The sequence below is a fragment of the Cnephaeus nilssonii genome (assembly GCF_951640355.1).
Source record: "Cnephaeus nilssonii genome assembly, chromosome: 7".
In the NCBI taxonomy this organism is placed as follows: domain Eukaryota; kingdom Metazoa; phylum Chordata; class Mammalia; order Chiroptera; family Vespertilionidae; genus Cnephaeus; species Cnephaeus nilssonii.
Window position 1 is genome coordinate 36,618,794 of NC_137078.1, and position 25,430 is coordinate 36,644,223.

Sequence of the window (25,430 nt, forward strand, 5' to 3'; positions counted from 1 at the left end):
TTCATCCTTTAACCTCATCACACCCATTAAACCCTCAGATAAGGTACCCGAAATCCTACTTCCCTCATGCTGTTTCCTTGCACACAAGCCCCTAATGACTTCTCATTGTTTTAACAGTTTGCCCACAAAGGTACCCACTAGTAGTTCCTGGCACATGCACTGCACCTTAGGCATTCTGGCTGACCCACTGTCCCAGGGCACCGTTTGTCAATGCCTGGCTTCCTGCTTTTCATTGGTTCTGCCCCTACAATGTGCTGGCCACTATGCTAGTTGAAGGGGATTAAAGAGATGAAGGTATGGTTTCTGTCATCAATTTAGTGAGGAGGAAATTTATAAATAACCTGATTACATTATTGTAAGGGCTGGGATGAAAGCACCTAACTCCTACTTGGGAGAAGGTAGGTGGTCAGAGAAGGTGTTAGAGACAACTATTTCATAGTCTTAAAGAATAAAGAGAGGATAGATAGATAGATAGATAGATAGATAGATAGATAGATAGATGATAGATAGATAGATCTTCCATATTTACGTGGAAGGAAGGGACTTCTGACTGAGATCAGCATGGGCAGAGGCGTGGCAGTTTGGAAGGGCGGGCAGAAGCTGCCGGCCAGTTCCGTATGGTGGGCCTGCAGGAATGCACGTGGAAGTCCAGCCTGCCCAGAGGATTGGATTCTGGCCAATAGAAAACCAATGGGGTCAGGGCCTATTGCTGCTTTGTTAAATCCCATGGGGACAAAAGAGCAAGAACATTTAACATTCCCAGTGACTCACATGTAAATGACTGTGTTTGCCGAGGTTTCTTTCTCAAGGTACGGAGGCACCTAGAGGCAGGGACATCTTTTACACCAGGCAACAGAGTGAAAAGTCAACATGGTGACATTTCTGCTGCTGACATCATTCCAGTTATGTGGCATTGCATTTAATCTTCTTGAGCTTCTTCTCTGTTCTGTTACAAGAACAACACCTTTTCCTTTAAGTCCTGCTCCCTGGCTCCGGGAGAAGAGACAAGGGTGTGACCGTGGCGTATGTTCTCCAAGAGACTCTTCCTGCCCTGCTCTCAGCAGTGCCCTGAGTGGTGATGGATAAATGCTTGTTATCAGTGGGGAACAAGCTGCCATCCCTGGTACCCTGACTTGGCTACCTGATTGCTTCCAGGGAGATGTGGGGCTGCCCAGGGCATGGCCTGTTTCTTCAGTCATCTCTTGGCTGTCCCTCCTTTTCGTATTGGGAGAGGGAAAAGAGGAAGGAAATGAAGGGCCATGTGCTCCTGCTGGGCCTGATTCTCTTTTTCTGGTCCAGTGCTCCTTTCTCATTCAGAAGGTAAGATCCCCTTCACATGTCAGCCAGTTGGATGGTCACATATTTAGGGAGAATCTCAAAGCCAGGTGCCGAGACATCAGGTAGACGTGGAGGATGCTGTCTGCACCGGGTTTACAGTCTAGTCAGGAACACAGACATTAAACAAGCAGTAATTACCAAAGTGATGGGGAACTCAGAGTAGAGTGCTGGTTGCCACGAGAACACACAACAGAGGAACCTATATATGGGACCTGGTCAGGGAGGTGCTATCCTGAGGAAGCGACCTTTCACCTGAGAACTCCGATGACCAGGAGTTAGCTAAGCAAAGGGAGCAAGGAAGAGTCTTCCAGGCAGAGAAATACATGTGCAAAGACTGGGGTGGGAAAGGGCATGTTTTAAAAGATTTCCTACCAACGTTGGAGGGAAACTCATTAGAGCTAACATGCGGTGAGCACCCACCAGGGTCAGACGAGATGCCAAGCATCTTCCATATTCTCATGGAATCCTCCTAAGATCCTGAGAGGTTTGTTTCCACGAGGGCAGGGTCCTGTTTGTCTTGTCCCCGTTGACTCCGCTGTGTCGCTATTGAAGACACAGTGGAATCAATGGGGGACAAGCACCTGTGTAGGAGCCGGCACTCGATTTTCGTAGAATAGTTCACGTTTCACTGAAGAGGACACTGAGGCGCAGAAGGTAAGGTTACTCCCGTGTTACTCCTGGAGACAGGACTCCAACCCAGAGTGAAGATGAGTGTCCCGCCCCTCCCCTCCCCCCCCCCCCCCCCCCCCCCCGCCACCAAGCTGACAGTCCAGCTCTGTCTAGGACAATGTCTTGCTTTCTCTTGTAGACACAGCAGAGCCCAGGTCTAGGCCTAGAGCAGTCCCGGGCTGGGCACCAGAACACAGAGTTGGTGCCCAGCACACAGCTCCAAGAGAGCCCCCCGTGGGTCAGCTGAGCCTTATGGGTGCACAGTCAGCCCTTAGAGCTGGCTCCCAGTTGGGGCTGTACCCTCAGTGCAGGGAGGAGCTGACATCTCTCAGTGTATCCGAGCCCGGAGGTGTGTCTCTCCAACTGGGAGCCTGTTAGCTGACGGGACAGTTAGGCCCAGAGGCCCATGGACCAGAAACCTGAGAACTGAAAACTTGGAGGCATCGGTTGGCCCAGGTCAGACTCTGGGCTGCACGTCAGTGGTGATGGATCAGCCTCAGATTTCAAGCTTCGGTGTTAAAGCTCAAGAGGGCCGAGCAGTTCACCGGTCACCTCTTTACCTGTGCAACCTCAGGGCATTTCTCCGTACTGGGAACTGTCATCTGAGCACGATGAAGGCTCTCCTGGGAATGCTCCTCTCTGCCCTGCCCTAGTTACTCCTCTTCCCTGTACACCCCGCCTCCTGAGGCCGAGGTGCTGCAGAACAGACCTTAAGATCATTCCGTCCTCCTCCTCGTGTTTGTATGCCTTAGGTGCTTTAGTGAATAAAAAAGTCTTGTTCACATGTCATAAAAGTGAGTCATTTCAAAAACTGAAAAATAAATGTATGACATGCTCAAGCTCTTAAGAACATTACTCAATATTAACCCTGATCAACACTTCCCACTCTCTGAGCATTTCATGTAGATCAGAATAATGGTGTTGGAAGGCACCTTAGGGCACATCTAGGCTCTCATGAGGCTCAGGCAGGCGGGCCCTGAGCACACTGACATGCACAGATCACATTGGAAATGGCAGCATCAGGAGGGCCAGTGCAGAGTCCCAGAAGTCACATGAATTCAGCCTGAACTGGGACTGGTAGTCATTTTGCAAGTCTAAACATCTGCCAGCATTTCCCTATAATAAATCTGGATTCTCCGGGAGCTAAGCTGGACAATAACACCCAAGCTGACTCCGAGCCTCCTCTGCACTTTAAAACCAAAACCAAAATGTTAATGACAGAAGTTAATGACAAATGTTCATCTCAGAAGTCACAAGGACCCCACATTCTCTCCCCCTGTGAGCTGGGGTCTCCAGCATCCTCAACACCGCCAGTTCCCTGAGCCACAGAGCCCACTGAGAAGCATGTTAACTTCCTGCAGGCCCCTCTAGAACTGGGCTCAGCCGGGCCTCTGCTGAGGATCTGAGGCAGCACCAAAGCCATTTGGCTCATTTCCAGCCTTGCATAAAATCATGCTCGGCGGGCACTCTTCTAGGCTGGAGGAATTAGACTCACCACCAGAAAGAAAAAGGGAAGGCCAGTTTATTTTTCCTCTTCTAGAAGAATATAAAAAGCAGCTAATGCGATTGTGCAAAGTCAATGATAAGTCATCTTCCCTTCGTTTGCAGAGTTTAGTGGGGGCGGGAGTGGAGGACATGTGAGAGCTGCAGTCCCACGGTGTGAGTGGGCCTTGGAGACCACTGATCAGGGTCACTCGCAGCGGGCCTGACATGCCCTTGGCTTGAAGGGCATCCAAGGGGAAATGCCAAGTGAACCAGTGCTTCAGGAAGGGGGCCCTCAGACCTTGGGGAAGGCTTTCTCCAATCTCAGCAGTGTGTTCAGCCCAAAGGCAAAGCCAGGGAGGAACACCCCGTCAGCTTGGGGTGAGGAGGGCAGCTTCTCGTCCGGAGCATGGCGTGAATTCCATAAGGGCAGCTTAACCCGCCCCTCCTCACTCTGCAAACGTCTAAATCAGCAGAACGAATTTAGAATGAATTCAGCCTGAACTGGGATTGGTAGTCATTTTGCAAGTTAAAGACGACGGCCAGCATTTCCCTATAATAAATCCACTCTCGGGGAGCTGAGCTGCACAGTAACACCCATGCTGACTGCAAGCCTCCTCCGTACTTTAAAACCAAAACCAAGATGCTAATGACTCTCTTTACCAGGATGCGGTCTTTATTCAACATCTCCCATAGAGTCTGAAATTCTGAACAGCCCTCCATTCTTCTAATGAGAGTGCATGTGCTCACAGTTTAGGCTAGGGTATTAGAATTAAAACTGTATTTTCAATAAATAACCATGAAGTTTAAAAGTACATTGGTCCTTTGAATGAAATGATGATTTATTTATACTAAAGGGTGTTTAAAACTGTTTGTAAGTGTGTCTGAATACATATCAATCCTTTTTAGCTTATATGGCGTCTCCCATTACAAAGGACAGAATACTGAATTCGATGTTGAAATCCTAGGCTGTGATCACAACCCGTCACTTCCTTGCCGTATGATCTTGGCAGCGTGCACGATACAAAAACAGAGTTGGTGCTACAGTCTCCAGTTCCAAGCCTGACTCTGCCATTTACTGGCGATGTCATCGCATATATAACCCAATATGCTACTTAACCTGCCCAGCCCTATTTCTTTTTCTATGAAATGAGATAATGCCTACATTAATATGTTTTAAGCATTGGTGATGTTTATAAAGTATATGACAGAAACCTTAATAGTTTTCAATAATGGTAATTATTGAAGATGGCTCTTTCAGACCCTACTTTCCTTTTATTTAAAAAGTTTTTTAAAAAACTGATTTCAGAGAGAGGCTGGGAGAGAGAGAGAGCAAAACATCAATGCGAGAGAGAAACATCAATCGGCTGCCTCCTACATGTGCCCCAGCCAGGGATTAAACCTGCAACCTGGGTATGTGCCCCTGACTGAGAACTGAACCTACCACCTCTTGGTGTATGGGACGAGGCTCCAACTGATAACTGTGGTAACTTAACTGGTTATGAATAACTGGAAAGAAGCAAAGGGAACGCCAAATGGTGTAGGCATGCCATTTTGCAGGTTTGCCAGTAAGCCTCAGTTTAACACTCCCCAGAAAGTCTGGGTGACAGAGGGAAGGCACTTGTCTGTTGGTCACACCTGGGAACAGGTCATTGGCAGAGTAGGCATGGTCACTGCGAGTGTGGGAAGATATGAGATATATAATCCCCTAAACAAAGGAATTCGCTCTCTTGCCTCTTGCTTTCTTGTTCGTGCTTAACTCCTGGTCTGTGGGGCGGTACGTGCCTGCATTTTCCCACACACATGGACTAATGGACTGCAGCTAGTTTAATGCTAACCCAGACCCAGCTACAATATGGAACAGAACCCAGACACTGGCTTTGTTTCTAGCTCTGCTGAATCCCCAACTGCACATCTTCCAGGACCGGATTAAGGGAAATGGGACTTTGCAAACCGAGGGATGTAATTCCACGCAAATAAAACTTTCTACCCCATCTCATCCTCCTAGGGGGATCTCCGAAAATGCTTATTCCATCGGTATTCCAAGAACCCCTCTCCCATGCATTTCTCTGATAACACAACCAACTCAGCCACACTGGCCAGTCCTAGTTTTCTTATAAGTGAAGTGGGGTCAGGAGCCTGCAGCGCTCTGGGCCCAGCAATGCACTGTGCACAGGCAGGGGTCATTATCAGGCTGCAGGACTGAATTAAAAGGAACCAGCTTGCTAGAGAATGCGCAGGATGCGGAGCTAGGAAGAGGTCGTGGCTCCCCCACCAGGCTTCGGCTGCATGTAGATGATCTGTGCTCCTGAGACCAGCCCAGAAGAGTGAAAAGAGCTCTCCCTGGGGCTGTGCAGACTGCCATCTCCCTCAGACATGGGTTTGCGATTGTCAACCAGTGACTTAGGCTTTCCCCTTCAGAAGAGTCCATGGTTCCTTCCGCTTGGAAAGTTCTGCAATTCTAGAATGACATTAGGGGATGTGGGGAAGGGTGTGTGTGGAATGGATGGAGAGTGACTCCCTGGCTCAGGAGATGACGAACTGGATAGATACGGGGCAGGAGGAAGCACTGGGCTTAGAGCTGATGGGAAGAGACCGAAAATAGTCACCTGTGAGTCTTCAGCGCCAGGTGGGTGAGAGAGAAGGAAGTGCTGATGTTGTGTTGTTTCCCTAAACCTCTGCAGAAACAAACTTTGCAGACATGTAGGTTGACTACGATGCCACTTCTGAACAGTCACGAGGCCTTGGGAAAGCTAACCTTTTAAAATTTCACACATCAAACGAAGTTGTCGGGTGGGCTGAGATACAAACAAAGAACCCAGTAGAGTACCTGGCATGCAGCAGTGCTAAGTAACATTATTGTTGTACTCCAGTTCCACTGTGCTGTTTTCCCTACGGTGACAGACTACACGCTGAAGGAGCATGGACAAGCAATGATTAGATGTTTTATCTTTTTTCAGTTTGAAGCCGTTAATGAGGTTCTGCCGAGATATGACAAGCCCAGCAAATTTTCCTCAGGCCTCTTAATGGAGACGCTCCGTTTTCCTTCAGCCTTTCCCTTCCACTGAGCAATTTGGCTCAGTCTATTGTTAAAAAGATGATGGAACTGCTCTTTTCTCCCCATAATGATCTGAGTAGTCCCTCTGTGAAGTTCCCATAGAGGCAACAGGCAAGGATGGGAATACAAACCCAGTACAGGGAAAGACTAGTCAGAAACCCCCTTCACTCAGTTGGCATTTGTTTAAACATTTGCCGGGGTGGGTACTAATTTACAAGCAACACCCTATGTCATTGGAATAATTGGAAATAGGGAACCAGTTAACTCAGGTTTCCACATGCAATTTCTCCCATCCAAGTACTAACCAGGCCTGACCCTGCTTAGCTTCCGAGATCAGACGAGATCGGGCGCGTTCAGGGTGGTATGGCCGTAGACTCCACATGCAATTTCTTACGTTTCCAGCCTAAGGAATGCAAATTGGTCCTGCTCCCAGTCAGCGCATTGAATAAGTCTCTTATTGGAAATTGTGACAAGAAACCACCTTGTAGGAAGGAAGAATCTTGGTAACTGAAAGACATTTTTGTGAGGAAAGCTAAAATCTCACCCTCAGTATGATGGGTACTTAATACTCTCAAAGATGGGATTTAGTAATGGGCGAGGACATGTAAGCTTGAAGTATGTGGTTAGGACAGCAATAAACGAGAGAGAGAGAGAGAGAGAGAGAGAGAGAGAGAGAGAGAGAGAGAGAGAGAGAGAGAAATATCTAGGAAGGGAGTGGGAAGGGAAGGGACCAGGAGAATAGGGTGCATTGAGGGGAAAGAGGGAAGACCCAGCAGCTGACAGGCCTGCTCTTGATGCCTGGAGAAGAGATGGTCTATTGGGATGTTTGAAGAAATGCTCTGAGCTGTAGTAACTTTCATTTGCCCTACAGCTTCCACTTAACTCTCTGCTCAGTCATCTCTAAACTCTCACTCTTGTGAGTTTTGTGACTGGAGAAGGGAATAACTAGACAGCTCATATAAAGGTTCATGGTTTTCAGTTCCCCCATCTCTACCAAATACACATTGAATAAATCATTCAAAGAATGTTTTTTTTAAAGGGGTGCTAAATTCTTGCCTGCCCACCTCCGGTCTGGTCCTGCTGCCAGGCACTGCAGGGGCCTTTCTAAGGCATCTCATTTGAGATGGAGTCACTAGGATTAAGTGAGGGCCACTGAATTCTCAAGATCTTCCCTTGGAAGTTGCTTTTGATAAAGGCAAGGCAAAGAGAAACTGAATAAAAGGGAGGGGAAGGAAGCTTCTATTTGGTTTGTTCTTATCTCAGCAGCAGAGGGAGGCAGAGAGTAAAAAATAATGTGTTGAGCTCTATACCAACAAATACCTGTGTAAAAAGGCGAACAAACTTTAAGGTGTTTAAGTGTTGACGAAAAGGGGCCACATGCTAACCTGACTAACGCAGGGAAAGCCTGCGTGGTGGCCTTGCAAACTCAAAGACCTAAAGTAACCACAAAGGATGGTCTGAAATGAAAACTTTTAAAATTAAAAAGCAGTTTATGATGGTAGTCATGTCCTAGGCCAATATCTTCCCTGACAAAGGTCAATCTTTACTTAACTGAGCCTATTGTCTTTGTGTATCTATGATAACATATCGTTGGAATGTCAAAGTAATTTTCCTTTTTTTCTGGACCCCCTCAAAGCACAGGCACTGCTCTGCGGAGACCACAAATCCTCATTGAGTTAATTGTTGACTGTTAACTATCCTGTACCCACCTAAGTAAAAGAAGTATGTGTATATCACTTTATTTTTTATCCAATCCCAGAGGTTTCCCTGCTTTGCTTTCTCCCACCTCCCTAATGGAGTTCATGTAACCCACTTACATCTCCTTTTGACTGTAATGTATAAAACAAGGTGAAAAACCGCCATTCTCTGGAATATTATCTTAATTCATTGAGATTCTGCTTCCCAGCAATTGTCGACAGTTTGGCTCAAATAGACTCACAAATTATTTTTTTTTACAAGTTTGAATATTTCTTATGTTAACATAAATCATTTGCAAAGCTCTCAGTAACACACAGGTAGTCCTATAGAATCGTTGGTATTTAGGAGGCAGGACTTATAACTCTAGAGGATGATGAGATAACACAAGGTGAGAAGAGATTTGAATTTTAAAAAGGACTTCGTACTTTTTTCTGATCCTTCTTTGGCCTATAGTTATATATTCCTCTGTAAACATGGGGCTTGAGTCCAAGGTTTAACTTTGCACCTTTGGATGAACAGCTGGCCTCCAGACCTCGGAGGTGAGAGGCACAGAGATGACAAGCTAGGATTTCAGAGGATCCAGAGGAGAAAGAGGCAGAAGCCCAACAGAAGCTGAAGCTCCAGACTCAAACCGTGCCCTTGACCACACCACAAAGCCTCCCCTCCCGACCCGCACCCTCCCCGCACAGGCAGGTCCTTCACCACGTTTTTGATAAGCCATTTTGCAATGTGGAAGTGAATGCTGAAGAACAACACAAAGCCACACTTAATATGGTGCTCATGGGGGCATGTCACCACCCTGCAGGCTGTTAGCACATGCCTTGAGTCTGGTGCAGGCTTTATTTTCTCAATATATAGGGTGCCCCCCCCCGCAATGTATACACACATTTTGAATAATTATAAAGGCAGTGTTTACCTGTCATTTTCAAAATTGAGCTATCAGCTGTTAAAATGTGTATACATTTTTTGGGGACACCCTGTATTTCCCATTCCCAAGGCACTTGGGAGGTAGAGGAAAGCCTTCTTGAAGAACCGCATTTCCAGGAAAAAATATGTCCATCTGGTTTCAGCAGTTAAATTTCCTTCATAATCTGGTTCAGTATGTATCAAGTTCTGTCCTTCAGCAGAGAAAAGATGTATCAGCTTTCTGATGTGTTCCTGACACTGTGTGTGTGTGTGTGTGTGTGTGTGTGTGTGTGTGTGTGTGTAAGCTGAAATAGAGGGAGAGAGAGGTGGGGGGAGAGAGAGATCAAAATAATGATTTAAAAATAAAACAAACATAAAGGTCAAATGATTATGTGTCTATTTTTCCCAATAATTCTGTTTTTTTCTCCCTTTACAAAACCTTCTGAAAATGTCCTCTTGCAGCTCATTTCTTTCTTTTTTTTTTTTCTGGAGTCAAGAAGAGAGGCAGAGAGATGGGCTGGTTGGTGATCTCAGGTCCTCAAGGATGCACACTGTTGGAAAGATGAACCTATTAGAGTAACAAGTTCCACCTTCCCCTGCCCCTCTGTGCATTCAAAGATCAATCCAGCTCTTTTTAGGGGCTTGCTATTTTGTGACAATTGTAGCTCATTTTGAAAACTCATACAACTGTTATGAGATTCATGTGTAAACCTAAAATCTATCATTTGGTGAGTTATGTAACGGTACAGCAAGTGTGGAAGGAGGGAGGGAATCACTTTTGGAACCTGGTCACTGACGGATAGACACAGGTAAGAAACAGTACAGTCAACTTCTTTCAACTTTTAATCTGTTTTTATTTGCCATTTGTTATAAAAATTGAATCTTCCTTTTACACAAAACATACTTTAAAAACAGTAATGTGTACCAAAACTAATGGATCTCAGGCAAAGGGATTTACCACTAAAATGCAGATTTTCATGGTAAACCTGAGGGCTGAAAACATTCAACTCAAGCCAAAGTCTTACATTTTCTAATAATTTATTGCCAGATGCAAAAGCTGGTTATGTATGTTTCAAAATATGGGACAAAGATAAAATAAGCAATGCTAGCCTTCTCCGGGACGCTAACAAGAAAATGGCTCTACTTCAGATTGGCCCACTACTTTACTGAAAGTGAAACATTTGACGAATTTTAAAAATATTTAAACATATTTAGGATTATACATAACACATATATGCACAGAGACATCCATTCTAATTCTATGCCCCTTTGTATTTTTTAAATTGCACCATCTCTGTTGATAATATATGACATGCAGGAGGCACTCATAATGTTTTTCTCAGCAGTAGTATATTATATAAGTCAAATGCAAAACTTGAGTATAATTAAGTTCAACTGGAAACCATCTCAATTCAGTGCTTTGGCTTACATTTTCTATGTTAATGCTTTCATGGTGATGAAATTGTTCATGTAAAAAAAAAAAGTTTAAGATGTTAATGCTTTCATGGTGATGAAATTGTTCATGTAAAAAAAAAAAGTTTAAGAGAATGTGTAGTACATTACCAAAGGAACTTAATAGATAGTTCCCAGTGGATAGAGAGGTGATGGACCAGAAACAGGAAGAAAGCAATTAAATAGGACTGCAGTTTTTTCACTGCTTCAGCTTTCATATCCGGCTGAAGATGAGAATTATATTTAGGGAATTTTGCAAGTTTCATGTATGTATCGTCATAATTCAAACAAGGGTACAGAATAACTCCTCCCCTCTCCCATCAGCCTTCCTCGTTTCCAGAAAAAATAAACACAGATTCTGATGCAATACACAGTTTCTGAAAACGGACTTACAGTTATATTCTCATGCTTTTGGGAGAGATGGGGAACCATTGGATTAGCTCTAAATACTGCAGGGTTGGGAAAAGTAGAACTACTCAACTAGGCATGATTATAGGCTCCGGCTTCTCCTCAGGTATCACTGCGAGTTCCCTAGCACAAATATATTGTTACTGTACAAGTGCTGATCAAATTTAAGGAGGTGAGTGAGTGGAGGGAGATAACAAAATACCTTATGTATATAGGACAATGATAAGAGAACAAAGATGGAAAGAACATTTTATTGAAAATACAAGGAAATAAAGCTATAAATCCACAGAAATGTTTATTATAATAGTTTCTGAACCCATCAATATTATGCAGTTTTAATTAAACATATAGAATTTGAATCATGAAGCACTTGAAGAACAAAAATATTTTCACCATCGAACAAAGGTCTGCAAATAGCTCACTGCAGCTCACCACAGCACACACATTCTGTGTATGCCACAGTGCTGAGATTCTGAGGATCTCTACCCTGTTCCACACAAACATTCGTTAAGTAACAGTGAAATATGGTGACATTCAGGGGGAAATTAAGACTGAGGATGAAGAATGAAAACACACTATCTATGTGTCACATAGAGGTACCCTGATGTAGGTTAAGAAAGGAACACACTATCTTACCAGAAATGCTTAAAACTGCTTAGGTTCTCAGGCTAAGGTTGAGCAGTCAGTTTTTTTTTAAAAAAAACATAATTAAGAGGAAAAAACACTCCATAATTATGAGAAATAAAAAATATCCTCTTGCAACTTTGGGAAAAAATACTAAACATATCCAAGACTAATGTTACATTTTGCATATATAGGTAGGTGTGTGTGTCTATGTGTGTGCATGCAAATAAAATGAACCAATGCCATTAACTTTGTTCTGAATAACATCCATGTTTATTTTTTGGAAAATGTACTGCACATTCTTGGAAATCAAATGCCAACTAAAGTCTCAAAATTACAAGTGAACCAACTTCATTTTCTCCACTTAAATTCCCCCTAAATGGATATGAACACACATAAAATGATCTGTTCCAGCCACGCAGGAAAGGTGGCATTAAATCCCTTTTGTGTGTCAGCTGGTGGTCTCAGAGTTCATTGCATTGGTGCGACGTCATTTCAAAAGCTACCTAAACACTGGTGTGTAAGGATGAAATAAAAAAGACATCTGAGAACTTTTTAATGGCATCGAGAACAGAGTTTGCACCAGTTACTATACCCTTATGTTTGGAAAGAAGCTTACAATACTCACTAATAATCCTGATAGTAACTCACTTCCAGAAATTGAGAGAGGTGATAAGGAAGATTTTGCCAATGACTTTTGCATGTGAATACAACCAGTGACTAGTTTGTCAGGAAAATGTTAACAATTTAAAATTTGTTTTGAAAACTCTTCTTTAGAAAAGATGATGAAAATTTTCATATAAATTATGGCTAATTATTTGTCCCCAAACATTTAAGTTCTGAGAACATTTAAACACCTCTCCATGTACCTCGTTCACATCCAAACTTAAGATAATCCTATCTAACACGGGATCCACACACATGACAATTCTATTGTAAAATATGAAAATGACCATCAACTCACATTAAAAATAGGAATATGACAAAAAGAACTCTAGATATAGTCAGAATCTCTTTTCTGAAGTCCTAGAAGAAAGTTTCATCAGTTATGCCTGGGTCCCTGAGAACTTGAATGTTCTGACTAAAGGCAAGTTTTGGTAAGAATTACATTTTTACACCATTCCTTCTCATTCAGAATAAACCATAAGGTTTAGGCAGCCTTTGGTGTTTTATAATTTTTATAGCTAATATTATTCGAATTCACTTGATGCAAACAATTCTTTCTCTGAGATTCAGTCCAGGTGTGTGTGGCAGGAGAGGGAAGCTACATTTTGTTATAAAGACTCACTTTCATCTTTTTGGAATGGGCAAAGCAAGAAAAACAGCAAACATCACAACTCCATGTTTACGGTACTCTTTACCCATAGTGTTCTCCAGTTTTGTCTAGGTGCGGTTAATCAATTACTTCATAGTCACACCCAAAATTAGATGGCATCATAATGCCTAGAGAAAAACACATTAAAAATGTAACATTTACCCAAAATGAGTCCGTTGATTTTCATTTTACAATACGCACAGTAAAAGGCCAAACACAAAAGCTCTTTATAAAAAAAGAGCAAATTGTATTCCAGAAAAGTTAACCAGAGGCATGAGATGAATTCCAGTTAAATGGGTTTATTTCTTTGTGAGCTTTGAGAACTCATCTTAAACAATGAATAGAGGCTGAGTATTTTACATTATAATCATATCTACAGATCATGCAGATGGAGAAGAAAGTAAAGTGTTTTGGTTTAACTCTTAATTTCTACAAGATATTTTGAAGTCAGTTTTAAAGATTGAAATCTCTACCTCTCCCCTCCATCACAGTTTCTGAAGTTATTAAGAATTGTACCCGTACAATAATAGCACAGCAACAAGGGAAGAGAGAGGTAGATGATGTGGCCATCCTTTTATAAGGAAACCCTTACATATTTTAGGGCATGAAACACAAGGCTTTTGTTATCCAGAAGTAATTAGTTGCAGAGTAAAAAAACATTTTGGAGAATGCACACAAACATGAGAATCATAAGCAGGCAAAAAAACCCAAGCATGTTAATAGTAAATTCTTAGAGAAATGCATGTGTTCTCTGTACCTTACAAAAATTATTCCCATAGATTTTGAATCCAAGATTATGCAATAAAAATATTTAAGTTTTACATTTAATATAAACATGAGCAAATAAAAAAAAAAGCTTTGATGATGCACAAGAAGAAATCTTGGAGAATACATGGATTTTCAGGATGTCCCAATCCTAAGTACCCTGCTCCTGTCCTATGCAGAGGCCCAAAGCAGGCACTTTCTCAGTTCATCATTGTTAAGAGAAAACCAGATGAAGGAAGACTCAATCAAGCTGGGACAGGAAGTAAAAAACCAAGAAGGAATTCTGCCAAGCACCAGACACCCTGCCTAAAAATAATTAAGAACATAAATCAAAGACAGTCTTAAGTGTACATCAAGGACATTTATATTGATGAGTTTATGGTCTAGCTGATAAATATCCAAACAGGACGTCAGTTAAAACAAGTGTGCAAATAAGTAATGGGGCTGGGGAGGGAGAGGGAAGAATATCTAATCTTCAAGGTAATAACTGCAAGGTGGACATTCAATAATTTCATGTCCTCCATTCCACCCTTACAAGTCAATAAGTAAAAGATCAATTATTCACAAAACTCATTTCAGTGTTAACACTTTTTACCTGTTTACTTAGACACTGAGACGCTTTAATAAAACATTTGATTATAGTTAGTCATAATTATTACCCATTTAAAAAATCTTTATAAGTTAGGAAATTTTAGTTCTCATTTAAAGCCCTGGGGCACACTTTTAGAAGTTTTCTCTTTAGGTCAACATTTATCTAAGCACGTCTGCAAGCGTTCTGTGACAGGGGGAGGAAGAGTATTGAGCAAGTTCTCCTCGACAATCAGGCAGCTCCGTTTTAGGGACTGACACCCTTCCAGTTCAGGAGGAAGTGTTTCCAGGTAATTACCAATGAGCTCCAGATGAGTAAGGTTCGACAGCTCACCCACGAGAGGGGACAAACTCATCAGGCTATTTTTCCCCAAAAGTAAACACTGCAGCTTTTTGCATTGAAACAGCCCATCTGGTAGCATCTCAATCTGGAAACGGAAAGAAAGAAGCCAGTAAGACCAGTTTTTGATGGCCTGCTATAATACAATTACTTATGTATACCTCTACCCTTTTCCAAAACATTTCTGGTTGTTTACATGTAACACTGATGATAAATTTGAAGTAGATGGAAAATATAAAGGAAAAACAAGGACATCCCAACATGAGTCAGAATTGAGGCTACCATAAACTTTTAAACCCTTGTTATATGTGGGTGGGCAACACATTTGGCTCTAAACATTCTAATAAGCAATTCTCAAAGAAAACCTAATCAGTTACATACTCATTGTCCCATAAGGGGGAGAGGGGGAAACAAGCTAGTAACTCAGGAAAATCATAATTATTCTTGAGTCCTAGATCAGAAATCAATTGCTCTCAAGAGTCCTTGTGAAGAGTTTACTGTCTTATGTAATAAGCAACACCCTCAAAAACATCCTGAGAACAGACATGAGGCTACTTCCTTAGGGTTTCACAGTATAGACTGAAAACATTATTCTGTTAAAAAAAAAAGGTCGACAGAAGCAGAGACAAGAAGATATGTATGATAATATACTTCATTGCCCTCTACATACACATGAGTATTTCTTTACCCTTCTTCCTGTTTTCTGGCTGGCTCGATTAAATGATGTAACACAGAGAAATAATTTAAAATATGATAAATAGCCTGCAATTAAGTGAACTCCTGGAGCCACTCAACTGAACCGCTCCCCTATCTGGTGGGTAGGTTGCATGTGAATTTCTACAAGAGCCACTGTGTGTATATGAGATAGGGTTTGTTGGGGAAAGAGGTCCACAGGAGAGGTGAGCATGCACAGTGCCTTCAACTCTCACCCTGCCACTGAGGGTGAGTTTGGGTCCAGCAGAGCTGGGCTGCACACACCTCACTACTCTACAACACTCCCCATATTGATACAGGTCGGGCCAGGGCATATTTGCTACCATGAAACATGGGCTCTTGGTTTGGGAAGTGGCTGTGTTAGAAACAAGGAGGATGGGCGCAGTCTGGAGGAGGATAGCCGCAAAAGGATAAACATGTTCTATACAAACTAAAGAATTGCCATACTATATCCATAAATGCTCATTGTGTTGGCACCTCCCCTCCACCCCCCACACATACGCTCAGTAGTGAAGAGTCTTGATAATAAACCCAACGACCACCGTCGCTAAAACCAACATTCACTATAGCTCATCACTGTACATCCAAATACTAGGTATAAGCAATGAAAAAACATCTACCCTTTTATTTCCATCTCTTCTCAAGAATGCAAATGCAGCACCATGCATATGTAGATTTCAACACAGAGTATGACAGAGAGACGAGACAGAAGAAATGTCACCCCTTCAGAGACACTGGCAGCGGGAAGTAGAGTCAGTGAGACATGGGTAGAGGAAACATTAAGTCCTGTGCAATATGCTCAGGAGAGTGCCTGCTGGTGCCTAAGCAGTACTTAGGCAAACCAGTTGTACATGGGTGCTGAGAGCCTCCTTTTGTGCTTAGGTGTTGGGGATAAAGTGCTGAGCATGACAGATGGGTCTTTTTTTTTTTTTTAATACATTTTATTGATTTTTTACAGAGAGGAAGAGAGAGGGATAGAGAGTTAGAAACATCGATCAGCTGCCTCTTGCACACCCCCTACTGGGGATGTGCCTGCAACCAAGGTACATGCCCTTGACCGGAATCGAACCTGGGACCCTTGAGTCCACAGGCCGACGCTCTATCCATTGAGCCAAACCGGTCTCGGCGACAGATGGGTCTTTAAGAATCTTAGTCTAACGCAGGGCTTCTTAACCTTGCACTGTTGACATTTGGATAGGATAATTCTTTGTGTGGTGGGTGCCCTAAGCATTGTAGGATGTTTAGCAGCATCCCTGGCTTCCACCTACTAGATGCTGGTGCCACTCCCCTCCCCAGGTGTCACAACCAACAATGTCTCCAGGCAAATGTCTCTTGGGGGACAAAGTCGTCCCCATTTGAGAAACAGCGGTCTAATGGGAGAGAAAGATATTAAACAATTACACAAATACTTAGTCTGTACTGGGTGGTATGAAGAGAGCCCTAATCAGGGTACCCACATCTCACTTCTTCGGTCCGCTTTCAGATGCCAGTAAGAACCTTGCTCATTGGAACTGACTGCCTAGTGGGTGGATACCCTGAAGCCATGGCCCCCACTCTCCTTCTGTTGGGCTGTCAGCACTATCAGGTTTTCACCAATCTTCTTCCAAATCTCAGACTTTGTGATTTTAGAGACTTCCAGGAGAGGGATTTCACAAGGCAAAGGAAGTGAGCCTCTGAGGCCCGGCTGTTAACATGTCTGTGTTGCTGCCGTGACAGTGAGTCAGGGCTGTGGTCAGCGGAACCACTTCCCCAGAGCCAATGTCCATCTCGGGCTTTTTCTCAACATCAGCACCCCCTGTGAAAGCACAAGCCCTAACTCATCTACTGGGATTCAATTTTGCTAAAGGAGGCTGGGCAGCTATGTTAGAGACTCAAGACCTCCTTTCAACTCAGCAATCTCATCCTGAAAAATGTACTTACACCTTTAAAAAATAGTTTGCACGAAGCTTACAAGAACACCAAACATTTTTTGACTGGGCCGATGAATTTTATTTATAAAAATTTTGTATAGCATTTATTTATACTGAATTCATTTAGCATATTCTTTCTTAGACTATATAATACGTGAACCAGAAAGAAAAGAATTACCTTGGTGGACCACTGATTTCTTTTAAAAAAGAGAGGTAATAAAGTTCATAAACAGAAAGGTTTTATAGACTAAACTATAATATATACATATAATAAACTATAAAATGAACAACAAAATAATGGCTACAATATCACTCTATATCCTAGAATTCTCTAGTAACCAAATATTTTCAACAAAATGTACTAATATCCCCAGGACATCCGAAGGAGGGTGATTCTCTTCTTATATCTATGGCTGACATTGATAATGAAATTCTCCACTGTTTCCCAGAGGCTGGGACCTTACTTCAGAATTCTAATCATTTCAAGAAACAAAGCTGAAGATTTCCGTTTCTAAGTAGTGATGGTAAAAAGAATAAGCCCTGCCACATAAGTGACCTTCCGCATTATATCACATTAATGTGTGAAATGAGGAGGAATTTCCACATTGTTCACCTTTTGGCTAGACGTCTTTAAGTTAATACAAGAAATGCTTTAAATGCAGAAATGTAGAAGTTAGAAGACCTAGGTTTACAAGATTTGAGTGAAGCTATCAATCCCCCCTCGCTCCCTTCCTTGTGCTTCTCCATCACGTTACTTATGGATGAGCGTCCAATGACACTTTAGCACTGGGACAGGTGGATGCTGCCTCTTCCTCTCCTGTCTTCCACACACACCACTCTTCGTTCTAACATCAGTTGGACTGATGCATCTAAGATGCACTAGAAAGAGCTCTAGAATAGGGGTTGAAAGACTTGGGTTCCATCACTAGGTAGCTTCAGACCTCAGTTCAAATTACTATGAGCCTCAGTTTCAGTATCAGTAAAAGGAGGGCAGTGGACTTTAGCAGAGGCTGGATAGTAAATATTTTAGGTTTTGTGGGCCAAGAGACAAAACTGAAAATTATGTAGGTGCTTATATAACAAGAGAGAAAAAAATTCATTCAGATTTAAGTGATGAAAGTCAAAATATAGTAATAACAATTGAACATAATTTTTTTGTAATATAGGCCCACAAATGAGAGCAATGGAATTTATTCATGAACACTGAAATTTGAATTTCATATAATTTTTATGTGTGACAAAATATCATTATTCTTTTGAGTTTTACCCCCAACCATTTAAAAAATTAAAAACCATTCTTAGCTCAGGCTGTGGATAGATTTGGCTCCCATATCTTTCAGATATGAGTCTTTGTCTCTTTGTTTAGAATTCCTAATTGTAAATCATAACTGATTAAATCTTTTCATGGGGTTTTGTTTTTTGACTATCCTTTCCCAAATCTTCTTTTTTTTTTAAAGTTTTATTTAATGATACGAGAGAGAGAGAGAGAGAGAGAGAGAGAGAGAGAGAGAGAGAGAAACACTGATTTGTTGTTTCACTTATTTATGAATTCATTGGTTAATTCTTTTATGTTCCCTGACCTGGGATCGAACTCACAATCTTTTATGTTCCCTGACCTGGGATCGGACTCACAACCTTGGTGTATTGTGACGACACTTTAATCAACTGAGCTTTCTGGCCAGGGTCCAATCTTCTATGCACTATAATCAGAGCCACCTTTGAAACTACCAGTTCAAGCTAACTAGAACTTCCAAGCTCAAGTCTCACCACAGCTACTTTCCAATGAATCAAACATGAACTTGACTTGCAGACCTCAAGGCACTCTCCATTCTGTCCGCTTTATTAAATGCTCTCACTTCTTATTACATCTGGGCATGTCTGTTGCAATCCTTTGTGCATGATCTCTATCTTTTTTAGATTTCCCGCCTCCAGCGTTCTCAGGATATGTTCCACGAAACTCAGCGTTACCATGAAAAAGTGTCTTGCTCAAGTAAGTGTGACAAACATGGCACACCATACCTCCCTCTTAGAGAAGCATAATGCATACTCATATTTTAAAAGCTCTGAAGTACCCTGCTGCAAAAGCATGATAAAAAGAAATGTTGAATGCTTTTGTGATAACCCTCATTACTATCCCGTGGAAGAAACTCTGGAGTGCCCTCCCGTTGGATGTCTATCATTTGGGGAACTGCCCAATAGCTTTGCTATCTGGAGAATTCCCTATCTTATCTTGGTGCTGGAGTACGAGCATTCATAATCTACCAGTCAATGCTCAGACTTGGACTTTGAACTGGGGTAGTGTCACCAAGAAGCAGAAATCACTAAGAACCTATTTGTCGGGAGGGCAAGGGCGGCAGTGGCAGCAGAATCGAGTGTCCAGGGGCAGCCCCGGTGCCCAGGGCTGGTCGGTGGCACGGTATCTCTACCATTTTGCTTTTGTGCTGTGATTTTGGCTGTGGTGCTTTTCGCTATCTAACTAACTTGGTGCTTGTTTTCCAAGTTTAATTCTGCACCCTTTTCAGTGGTAATATTAGCTACCCAATGTTTTTTCAAAAAAAAGTCTTTAACACCAGAGTTAGTATTTATTGCCTCATTTATGAATCTGATACATTTCTTAAGTCCTTAGAAGAATCTTTAAAACTTCTTCTCTCAGGAATCTTTACCAACCTCTATTGAACATGCACGAATCAACTCACATTTCTGAGTATATGCATATGTAAATACTTATGCATCGAATTTGATATATTATTTTATTTTTAAAAAATATATATTTTTATTGATTTTAGAGAGGAAGGGAGGGGAGAGAAAGAAAGAAACATCAATGACGAGAAAGAATCATTGATTGGCTGCCTCTTGCATGCCCCCCTCGGGGGATCAACTCCGCAACCCAGGCATGCGCCCTTAATTGGAATCGAACCCAGGACCCTTTGGTCTGCAGGCTAATGCTCTATCCACTGAGCCAAACTGGCTAGGGCTATTTTATAATTTTTATAGATATTTTGGTCTACCTCATAGAATCATGAGGATATCAAGATTAGAAGGAACCTTAAAATTAAATTCCACATGAAACCTGAATCTCTAATTCCCTTTAACAACCTTCCTACCAAGAGACTGATAATCTATATCTAGACAGTTTTATTAATAAGAAAATCACCTCTCCCTTTTTAATTGTTCATTCAATTTTTGGACAGCTTTTTGGAAAAGATGAGAAGTCTTCTGCTTGTTCTATTAATATTAATATTAGTTAACTGCATAATTTAACAACAGCAATGATAAATCTCTAGACCCATAGACTTCAAAGTATGGTCACAAAATCAACAGTATCAGCTTCACCTGGACATTTGATAACAGCCAACTCTTGGATTCAACACCAGACCTACTGAAATGGGAACCCTGGAGTGGGGCCCAGGAATCTATGTTTTAACAAGCCTTTCAGGTAATCCTGAAGTGCACTATTAATCTAAGTGAAGCCTAAAAGAGTTTTAAAACCTCATTATCCTTTAACCTTTTGCACTCGCTTGCTTTTTTCTCGATTCCTTTATTCTACTCGGGATTTAATTTTTTAAATACCCCAGATTTTACAAAGCGCGGCAGTAGAATAAAAAACTGGAGTTTCTTTTCATACAAACTTATTTATTTGGATTTTTTATATTTCAAATTATTGATACATTCAAAGAGTATAAAAAGAGCTGCTACCGATGCTAACCGTGTCGAGTCACACTCGACATCCGAGTGCAAAAGGTTAAGACCTGAAGATTTCTTATCTAAAAGGGCTCTAACCTTTTACATATGTGTAAAGTCTTAAGAGTTCTAAAAATCAGAGCCCTCATTAAAATGTGAATGAATTTTGCCCTCACTCCCTCACTTTCCGGTATTTCTCTAACAATCCATGGTTTTCAAATATAATACCAGGTGATTAATATGTTTATTAGCCAACACCATGCTCACAGCTATATTTAGCATGAAATATGAACGATAAAAGGTCTAGGACTGTGGTCAGCAAACTGTGGCTCGCGAGCCACATGTGGCTCATTGGCCCCTTCATTGTGGCTCTTCCACAAAATACCACGGCCTGGGCGAGTCTATTTTGAAGAAGTGGCGTTAGAAGTTTAAGTTTAAAAAATTTGGCTCTCAAAAGAAATTTCAATTGTTGTACTGTTGATATTTGGCTCTGTTGACTAATGAGTTTGCTGACCACTGGTAGGAGATAACAAATTAGTGAATGGGATAGAAGAAAATAGAATAGCTCCCATTTCCAACTAGAGGAAGACCACTTTCCTCTCTTGGCAGACCTGAGTTCCAGGTTTCCCTGCCCTCTTCCCCCCGCCGCCCTGCACCGCTTCTTTCCTTTTGGACATCACCATCACTCTCTTGCCGCTTTTGGCTAGCATGATTTTTTTTTTCTTTTTCCTCCTCCTTCACATTTTAACCTAGGAAACTAGTCATTTATTTTGTTTTTTCTTGTTTCAGAGATGTTAAGTTTTCCTTAGCTTGGCTTTACTGTTGCAAATTATGGTTCATCTGTAAAGCATGGGTGCTGGAAAAAGCTTCCAAGAAGCCCTAGTGTTGCATTATGGAACCAGGCCTTTCATTTCGCATTGCCTTTCTAGACATGCACGTAGATTTCAAATCTGTCTTACCGCATCACAAAAAAAAAAAAAGAAAAAAGAAATAAAGATTTATGAATAACTCATGATCACAGTATATTTACCAAAAATTTCTGCTCCTATGACAGATATGGAAAGCTGAAAAGTTTTATGAAACTTTCTAAGTAGTTAAGACCTTTCCAAAATGAAACGTAAGTTCTGTCATACCTAATTAGTTTAACATACTTCAACTGTGTTTATGTAAAATATAGGAAAAGAGAATAAAGAAAACATATGTTGAGCAACTACTACATATGAGGAACTGTGCCGAGTGCTTATATAATTTTTCATAAAGTCTCCCTGACACTTGCAAGTTAGCTTAAAAACTGCTGCTCAGTGTTTTGGTAATTTGTCCATGGCCACATGTCTAGTAAGTGGTGGTCAGGCTGTTCTCAGAGGATGCTTAGTATGATTTAATGTCCATTTTCTCTATCTACATTACACACTGCAACAGCAGACACTCAAATGACTAAATAAAGAGAAGAATGAATTTACTTACATTGTTGTTGGTCACAGCAAAGTACTGCAAATTACTCAAATATTGGATTTCTTCTGGAATGAAGGTCAGGTGGTTATAGCTTAGATCCAAATAATGTAGTTTAGTGCATAGAAAAAGCTGCAGCGGTAGATTCTCAATATTATTATGGTCCAAAGACAGCTGCTCTAGATTAGATAATGCCCCAATTTGGGCAGGAATATAAGCAATGTTATTGTGCCACAATTTTAAGCAAGAAAGATTCTGGAGATGCTGAAAGCTGATGATCTCCTCCACAGTTTTAAGGTTGTTTTCTTTTAGGTCTAACTCATGCAGATTGTTCAGGCTGAAAATGGAGTGTGGAATGCGTTCAAGGTCACAGCTGAGCAGCTCCAGGCTTTTCAGATTGACCATTTTTTTCAGGTTGTTCAACACAACCAGTTTGCTTCCCTCGTTATTGAGGGACAGTTTCTGCAGGAAAGGCAGGAGGTCTGTAATGACTTGGGGGATCCGGGGCAGGTTGCTCTTCAAGTAGAGGGTCCGCAGGTTTTTTAGGTCCTGAAAGCCCTCCAATTGCATGGTACTCAGCTGCTCAGGGAGAACACAGCCCGACAGATAAAGTTCCTTGAGATTCTTCAGGTGAAATACCCAGCGTGGAATTTTCCCCATTTCAGTAAATTTCAGGCGGAGAACTTTTAAGTTCTCCTCTAGAAAGGCCAGGGCAGGATGGTCTACCACCAGAGACGAATGGTACACATGAAGCTCCTTGAGGTTGACCAGCTGGGAGACGGTAGGGGGCAGCTTGACCTCAGGAATCAGCTCCAGGCTGAGCACTTCGATTTCAGTCAGCTCAAAAATATTGTCTGGAAGACCGTTTAGCATAAAGAGATGCAGTTCTACCTTGTCCTGGGCATTTTTCACCAGCTTGCTTTTCAGTTTCTCCACCGTCCATTCGTTATTGAGGTTGATCTGCTTCAGTTTGTTCTCACTGACCTCCGACAGGAATATGGAGAAGCGTTTGGAATAAAGAGGATCGTACTGGTCAGCCAGATGGAGGATGAAGGCAAAGTCGTTCTTGACATCCGGTATGTCGCTGTAGTTGCTTTTTTCTCTCAACGCCTCAAAGGAATATTGCTTGAGGGAGCTCCTCAGCATCCACCACAAGCTGTAGGAGGAGGTGAAGCCATAAAGTATAACCAGAATGACATAGAAGGAAGCCAGGACCTTAAATATTTCTGCCAAGGAGTAGACGCACTGGTAACGCTTATATCCTGTGAAAGCCTGCACGTCAATTGAGCAGTCAATTTCCAGAGTGATGTAGGTTAGAAAATATGGAACGTAACTAATGATGAAGACAAACAAGATGACTTTGACTATTATCTGCTTCAGATACACTCTGTAAATGATGTCCTTCTGCTCCACGTGCATGCGGAACCTTTTCACTTTTTCAAAGATGGCTTTGGCCTGCTCGCCCTCCTTCTTGTCCAGGACGCTGGAAGTCGGGCTTTCTATGCCAGCTGACTCCATGCCGGGCTGCGGGTAGGACAGGGACTGCTTATTGGCATCCACGTCAGCCGAACACCCTGAGGATGAGAGCAGGACCTTGGACTTGGAGAGCGTCAGGGGCCTCACTGACTGCTCGGCCACAGTTTCCGACAGGGCGCGGGTGGTCCACGGAGAATCGAAGCACTTGTGCAGGATGGCCACAAAGTGCTCGAGCCTGGAACTCGTGCTGGGGTAGTGAAGCCAGAAGTTGCTGCAGGCTGCGAAGATTAGCGTGTGCAAGAGCACCAGGTACGGGAAGAACTTGGCGAACCAGTGGAGCTGCTTCTCGTAACAGACGGCATCGATGTAGGAGTACTGCTGGCGGTGGAGGTCATTCTGGATGCGGAGCGGCAGCGGAAGCGGCGGCCCAAGGTCGGAGGACGCGTTCACGCTGGCTCTCAGGAGGTGCCAAGGCACGGTGCAGTGATTGTCGAATTCCACCTTACAGGGGAGACAGCACAGAACCCGGCTCTGCGTCAGCTGCAGCGCGCCTGCCAGCACGGCCACCAGCAGCATGACCAGGGTGATGTAATACCAGAAGACGTCCCACCACGGTTTTAGGATGTGATAAGAGGATTGGGCGTCTGCTAAACATTTTAGCTCCGTTAGTGTGATCATGACTTTCCCTTGTAGGAGGAATACAGAAACTGGAAGAGAAAAATAAAAGAAAAAGGGCTGAGGTAAAAGTATCCAAAATAAGCATTTAATGCTAACGCTCAGATACACGTATCCTAAGTAGGATTTAGTTCAGGGGCAAACCCTTGAAGGCAGGACTGATCAGGGAATATAGAAGTCACCTGGTTTCACTAGATAATGTGCGCTTTAAAGTGCCTTAGGTGAGATACTGTTTGGTGATAACCCACTGGGTCAGGATGTGAAGCAACAATCTCATTTCCTCCTGCATTTTGACTCCATGCTGAGCTATTAAAAACCGGATTTTCTTCAATCAACGCTGGGACAACTTGTTCTTATGCTACTTGTTCCCAGCTACACTTTCCACCCTCCCAAAAAAATGGTCTGAGTAAGCTCTGTTCCACGCCCTGTCCCCCATGCCTGGAGCATTCGCTTCAGCCTAAGAGTTGTGTTTCAGTCGCTAAGAAGAACCTCTTTTGAGCAAGCACTGCCTTATAAAATTACCCCTTCCGAAAATTCTAGAGTGATCTGCCAATTCTATGTTCAAAACAAAACGTAATTTAATGCATTCGTTCCTCCCACCCCCGCCCCCGCCCCCGCCCTCCACCCCCAGCTCTTGCGATGTAACTAAAATTCATGTTCAACTTAGAGGACTTAAAAGCTGACAAACAATAGTAATGGCTTAAAAAAGGATTGGGAATAAAAATTCAGTCAGAGCCAATATTCTACTATAGAGACTCTCCTGTTTAACGTTTCCATGCCAAAATACTAATAGAATAAATGACTAAGGGAATAATCTATTCTTAAATTATTTTTGCCATCAGAAAAACAAGGTGGATTTTTCAGTTTCTTTAAAAGTACTCA

General features: G+C 42.3%; 1 protein-coding gene across 8 annotated transcripts in view; it reads right to left on the reverse strand.

Annotated features, from left to right (window-relative positions):
- Positions 1-11,006: 11,006 nt before the first annotated feature.
- LRRC8B (leucine rich repeat containing 8 VRAC subunit B) overlaps positions 11,007-25,430 on the reverse strand; it is an 80,338-nt gene continuing 65,914 nt past the window's right edge. For 5 of the 8 annotated variants that reach the window (XM_079776616.1, XM_079776614.1, XM_079776612.1 and 2 more), the window contains 2 exons: positions 22,413-24,580; positions 11,009-14,731 (listed from right to left, as the gene is read on the reverse strand). In XM_079776616.1, coding sequence (XP_079632742.1) covers positions 14,459-14,731; positions 22,413-24,551 — 2,412 coding nt within the window. In that variant the 5' untranslated portion in view covers positions 24,552-24,580 and the 3' untranslated portion in view covers positions 11,009-14,458. Of the gene's footprint in view, positions 14,732-18,853; positions 21,899-22,412; positions 24,581-25,430 lie in introns of those variants that run through there. The other 3 variants (XM_079776618.1, XM_079776617.1, XM_079776619.1) reach the window with 2 other exon arrangements.